Consider the following 6,414-nt stretch of genomic DNA (forward strand, 5'->3'; position numbering starts at 1 on the left):
ACTATCCCTTCGGAAAAAAACGCTGACCACCATCTCTCACCTCTCTCTCTCTCTCTCTCTCTCTCTTCACAGAGATCATCAGTCTCAGGTTGAAACTTGAATTCTAATAGTAAAGTTGCACAACTTAAGGTAATGTTTATGTGTGTTTAATGTTTGCTTTGAGGTTGTTATTGCATTTCAGAAAATGTTTTCTGTAAAAACAATGTCATATGGCACTTAATGTTTAGTTTTTTTAGAGATTATATTGTAAGCAATGTAGGCAACAGAAATGTTGCTCTTTCTGAAAATTAAACCAAACTTTTATATATTATTGCTCTTCAATAAAACAAAAGTATTTCTTATCCGATTAATCAATGGAATAATTGGTAGAATACTCGATTACAAGAATAATTGATAGCTGCAGCCCTAGTTTAAAGCCAGGGGACTTTTATAATTGATTATTGAGGTTATATCATAGTTAACTGTTCAGAACAAACTAAAATTAAACAATAATAAATTACTCAGTAGATGCTGGTTAAATACTAGTTTAAATCTTGGTCTTGATGTAGGACTCAGTTTTGTCTTGAATCTGTCTCAAGTCCATTTGGTTCTAACTCAGACTTGAATTTGCTTTGTCTTGACTCCTAGACTTAGCAAAGGCAATGTTGACAACAACAAATCATGCTTAATAGTCAGACACACTATCACAGTTAAAATGCCACTTCAACCTGACAAAGCATTACTAATTACCTCTGAGAATCAAATAAAATTAACAGATGAGCTCAGCTTCTTATCAAATACGACCTGCTTTTGCTGCCAAATCCAATCAATAAAACTGGTTCTATGAATATAAATCAACACGGTAAAATGTATTGCCGCCGTGTCGCCTGACATCATGAGTTTTACAGACACACCATGTTCATTATGCAACACAATATTCAAAACAACTCAGTAGAGCAAAGCAGACCAAACTAACATTTCTGCCACTACAAGCCAAACAAAAATTAAAACAGGTAACTCTTTGACACTTGATATGTTTGGGAAATGCATAAACAATTACTTTCAATATTGATTGATCCGTTAATTATATTTCAATTAATTGTTTACTTTTTCAAATATCAGAAAATCATGAGTTCATTAAAAATTCCCAGAGACAGAAGTTACATCTTGAAAGTCACAATACATATTTAATTTACAGTGGTAGTCTATAAAAGGCAGAAAATCATCACATATGATGAATAGAAACCAAAAATTGTTTGGTATTATTTCTTAGGAAATAAATCAAACCATAGCAAAATTGTTGGCAATTAATTTTCTGTTGATAAATTACTTGATGTAATTGTCTCTCAACAATAAATGTCAAAGCTTTCTGCTTTCTGGAAGTAAATTCCCTTTACCACTTCATCACATTAAACTGCCCCTCTTTCTAATGATAATGGAACAACTTTAAAATGTGATGGTACATCATCCTGAAATGCAACTAATGTGTATTGTATGTTGACTGCTTCAACACGTATCCAGAAGGAGGATTTAGGTTTTTTGATGTACGAACACCCAGTAGCCTAGGGTAAGGGTTATAGGGTCATCTTCCAAGGTACATTGTTGGGGCTTGGCCACCAAACAGTTAGTGGTGTCAGTTTAAACTACTCACACCAGTTTACAGTTTGGTTGGCAATAAAGTTACAAAAATAATGATACCAATTTAACAGGTGATATACGTTCAATTACACAAATCAGTACACTTACAGGCAATGTAGGCGATCAAAGCGAGGGCAAAAAGTAGCTTCATCATTCTTCTGTTTAATCCTGATATCAGCCAGACGACCCGCTTCATCATCCGCTCAAAGCAACAGGACCAGGAACCCAACGAGCCACACGTCCAAGTCCAGCTACAGCATTTTGAGTCACAATTTTACATGTCCTCGGTGGAGTTCGAATCTTGCTTTGTGTCTTGGTTTATTGGGCAGACTGTCAATGACTTGGTGCTCCTAATTTATATAAATTAGAACTAGCTTGACAGGACAGGCAAGCGGCTGTTGCTACGTCAACACCAAGCAGGAGCAGTTTACGTGGCTAGCAGGGTAACTGTACACATAGGTAGCAAACAGTAACGTTAAGTTACCAGGCTACACTGTGTAGTGTCAACACTCACAACTACATATAAACTTATTTATCAGCGACATTTGTCCACCGACTAAGTAAACAGGTATATTAGCCACAACACATAATGATTTACGTAACTGGATATCTTAAAGAAACGTTACAAACTGCAGCAAATAATACTGTGAAGCCAAATGCTAGTGCGTTAGCACCACATTAGCAATCAGCTACAGCTAGCTAGCAAGCTAATAAACTGATAGCGTATATTTCTTCCGTTCATAGCTGCCGCTTATGAACAACAGACTCGAATCCTGCCTCACGTTTATATTCAGGTAACTACCGGCAAAATAAAAAAAGCTGTTAATTTTAACGACGTAGAGATGCATACGTGCCGGAGTTTGCTCTTCTCAGTTGGGCCGAGGAATAGCAGATGAGCGATTAGTCTTTGCTCGATTTAGCAGCCTGACTTTTCTTGCAGAGACTGCGTGACGCTCGTTTTAGTCGTTTATTTTACTTGTATGAGCTTACTAAGACTGTTGCCATTAATAGACTAATGAAACAGTATTCTATTGTGCCAAATATTTACTATACTTTATAAGGCGTAGCTTTGAAGTTGCAGGATAATTTATTCGGAACACTGACACAATGGCTCATTCATTCCATCACACGAAACTTTCCACAGTGCAGCAAACTACCATGGTTGACACCTTATTGATTTTCCCACTTCAACCACTGTAACCTGTTTGGCGCTGTAATGTTGTTGGGGGGGGGGTCCTCAAAGTCAATGCAGGGGCATCACAATTATTATATATATATATATATATATATATATATATATATATATATATATATATATATATATATATATATTTTTTTTTTTTTTTTTTAAATAACACAAATCCAATATATTATTAGCAAATATAAATCCCCACTGCTTACTGGCCTAGGAAGTCACTAAGGTCGTCCCTAGATACAGTTAATCCTAAGGATTCACTGTGCCACATGTATGTTTAACATTACAACATGATTTATAAAATCACGCCAATAATAAGTAGGCTATTTTAAAACCTCGGTTTTCTATGCAAAAAAAAGCTAAGTATAAAAGCTCCTCCATCTTTCTTTCAGTTAAGGGGTCCTTGGCTTAAAAAACATTGAAGACCCCAGGGTTAGAGAACGGGACTCACCTCAATGACATGTGTTATCCCTTAGCCAAGGTTTTCATTCCTTTAATCTCTTTTTATGTTTAATTTCAATGAGATGGTAAAATATTAACTTTTGAGAATTTAAAAAAAGGAAAAGAAAGAAAGAAATTGTAAATATGTATGTTATATTAAAGTTTTTGTTTTATTTTGAAAACAATATATTCATGTTTCAACACGTGTTGTATTTGTTGTGTCAAAATGTGGATCAAGCTTTTATCATAAATGTTTATGAGGGAGACACATACTGTATTTCTAAACCTGACAGTTAGGACTGCAGAAAAGATCATTGGTGCCAACCTGCCCTCCGTTAATTGACTTCTATTCTTCCAGAGTCAGGAAACGGGCAGGAACATCACTGCAGACCCATCTCACCCCGGAAACACATCCTGTTCCAGCTTCTCCCCTCTGGTAGGCGCTACAGAGCCCTGTACGCCAACACCAACAGATTCAGGAACAGTTTCTACCCACAAGCCATCTCTCTGATGAACAGCTGACTTCTTCCCCACAGTGTCAGGTTCAATTCTGGTCAATAACCCAGTAACACTGTCTCTAAACAGCACCTCTTCACTGGTTCCACTTATTATTCAACTTATTTAGTATTTATTCATCATTCTCATTCTCATTTCTCACTTATTATTTATTTATGTTTACTCATTATTCTCATTCTCATTTCTCACTTATTATTTATTCATCATTTTCTTTCTCTATTCCAGAGCTATTTATACTTTTCATATCGTAATATAACAACATAATGCTATTTATTCCAGCATCTTTTGCACTATGCTCCACATTTAAAACAATATCTATCACAATTCACTCCTGCATACATTGCACTCCTCAATGCACTTATTGCACTATTGCCTCTATAGTGTTTCTGTTTAGAGTATGTATAGATTAGTGTGTATAAATTGTTTGGTTGTTTTGTACGTGTAAGCGCATTGTGAGCAACGATGTTCCAAAGAAAAATTCCTCATATGTGTCCTCATACCTGGCAAATAAAGCGGATTCTGATTCTGATGACAGGTGCCACATTCAGGCTCTTCCACTGTGCACCATATGATGTTGAAAATTAAATAAATAAATGATGGCTCGTTATTGGGTAGGCAGCTCACAGATCGGGAGGGCATGAAGATGTTTTCACAGAATTTAATGTACTCTGCGATGCAGTCTGTCAGGTAACTGATGTCCTCCCATGTGGCTCCAGAGTACGTCCCAGTCTGTAGACTCAAAGCAGTTCTGTAGTACCTCCTCCGCCTCCTGAGTCCACTTCCTCACAGTCCTTGTGTGCACAGGCTGCCGCTTGACAAGACAAAAGAACTTACTTTGGAGACAGCAAGACAAGGTTATGACCCCATTTGGCAAGTGGGCAAGGGCAGTGGCACTAAAAGCATCCTTAGCATTTGCATACAGGCGGTCCAGAGTTTTATTTTTTATAGTGGGGCAGTTTATATATTGTTAAAAGTCCGGGAGTGATCTGTCTTTTGGTTTTAGGTGAAATGGCGCTCAACATATTAGATGTATGGAATTTGGTGCGCACATTCAGTGCTCTCAGAATTATTCTTCTGTTTAATTTTTGCTTGGCCCTTTATTGTCTTCACAGCCAATGAATGAACAGAGACAGAGACTGGCAATGATCACTAGTTGAACTCAACTAAGTGACATCTTCCCATCTGAGTTAAGTATACACACTACTGTATATGAACTTGCAGGCAGTTGTAGAGCAACACATCAAAACAAAGACTACATGGATTAGGATTATATTCTGATAAATATGGGCTGAAGACAGTCACAGTTCAACAATTCATTTCCTGGCCGTCTTTGTACTCTGAGACCTGGCAAAAGGTACAGTACATATACTGTATAACACTCAGCTGGGGATGATCCAGTTGTTCATGTCTCAAATGGCTAGGGCTGTGATGATATGGAAAATAAAATCGAGATCGCGACACTCAGCTCCACGAATCTGTGTCACGTGGGAGAAGGCAGAATCGCGACACACCCCTTCCAACTCCCAGAGTTATCCTTCTCGTCCAGATCCAGTGCTACCACGTCTTTAAATTACTAGCAGCCCTTTTGGTGCCTTGCTCGTGTTTTGTCTGGTAAATTTAGCAAACTGTACAGATGGCTAAAAGCAAAAGAGGGGGCATGGGGCTGTAATGATAGTAAATGGTTGCTAGCTGGCTGGGGGCTGACTGTGGAATGGATGTGTCCGTGGACCCCCCCCCCCCCGGAAAAAAAAAGAATCAAGGATTATATTGAATCGTGGGTCAAAACCCGTGAACCAAATCGAACCAAAGTTTGGTGTATCGTTACAGCCCTACAAACGGCACATACAATTTTTCTTCTGAATGTCCATTTTGAGTTACTGAGACGGCAGAAATCACAATTAATTCAGTAAACAACTCTGTAATGAAACACATCTTTCCAGTTGACTGTTTTCTTTCAAGACAATGAATTTTCTCACAAATTTCCATCCACTGTAAGACAATATAATTTAACTAAATTAGATTAAAGCTGCTGAGCTAGAGCTGCTGCCCCCGCAACCCGATACCGGATAAGCGGATGAAGATGGATGGATGGATGGATAGATTAAAGCATCCAAGGTTAGATGATCACAGCATGATTATTTGTAAGAATTGTTTAATAGAACATTTACATCTAGAACAACTTGGTTTGTGTCAGGAAGGTTTTTACATTTACCTGAGCTGACTGAAATAAACTGAAGCAATTTCCCTCATAAATTACTCAAATATAAAAGTATTCCTTTGTCAGCAGATAACTGCTTACCTTAAAATTAAATGTCCAAGGAAGCGGGACATATTTTAATTTTAGTATCGTAAACCATGAGAAAGCATCACACCATATCTGCTTTCTGTATGTACTTTGGCATGTTTTGATATGGGTACACCATTGTAACCATACCATAAAATCCCTCAGAGATAATTTTCAGAGCAACCCATCTGTCACCGGAGGTGTTTGGTAATTTTCAACATCTGTTAATAGTGGAGATCGGCATGAAAACACAGAGCTTCTGTTTTGTAGTTTGTGGCCTAGCTGCATCATCAAAAGTAAAATCTCGGGGAACTGAACTGATATTTCCAACTGAATACCACAATTTCAGGTTCAATGCAGA

General features: G+C 37.6%; 1 protein-coding gene across 1 annotated transcript in view; it reads right to left on the bottom strand.

The window, feature by feature from the left end:
- The window catches only part of uxs1 (UDP-glucuronate decarboxylase 1), a 33,716-nt gene extending 30,986 nt beyond the window's left edge, over window positions 1-2,730 (bottom strand). Inside the window, 1 exon segment of the mRNA XM_032529279.1 lies at window positions 1,726-2,730. Within this exon segment, the coding sequence (XP_032385170.1) occupies window positions 1,726-1,816 (91 nt within the window). The 5' untranslated portion in view covers window positions 1,817-2,730.
- Window positions 2,731-6,414: the final 3,684 nt, after the last annotated feature.

Source organism: Etheostoma spectabile, chromosome 11 (assembly GCF_008692095.1).
Source record: "Etheostoma spectabile isolate EspeVRDwgs_2016 chromosome 11, UIUC_Espe_1.0, whole genome shotgun sequence".
Lineage (NCBI taxonomy): Eukaryota > Metazoa > Chordata > Actinopteri > Perciformes > Percidae > Etheostoma > Etheostoma spectabile.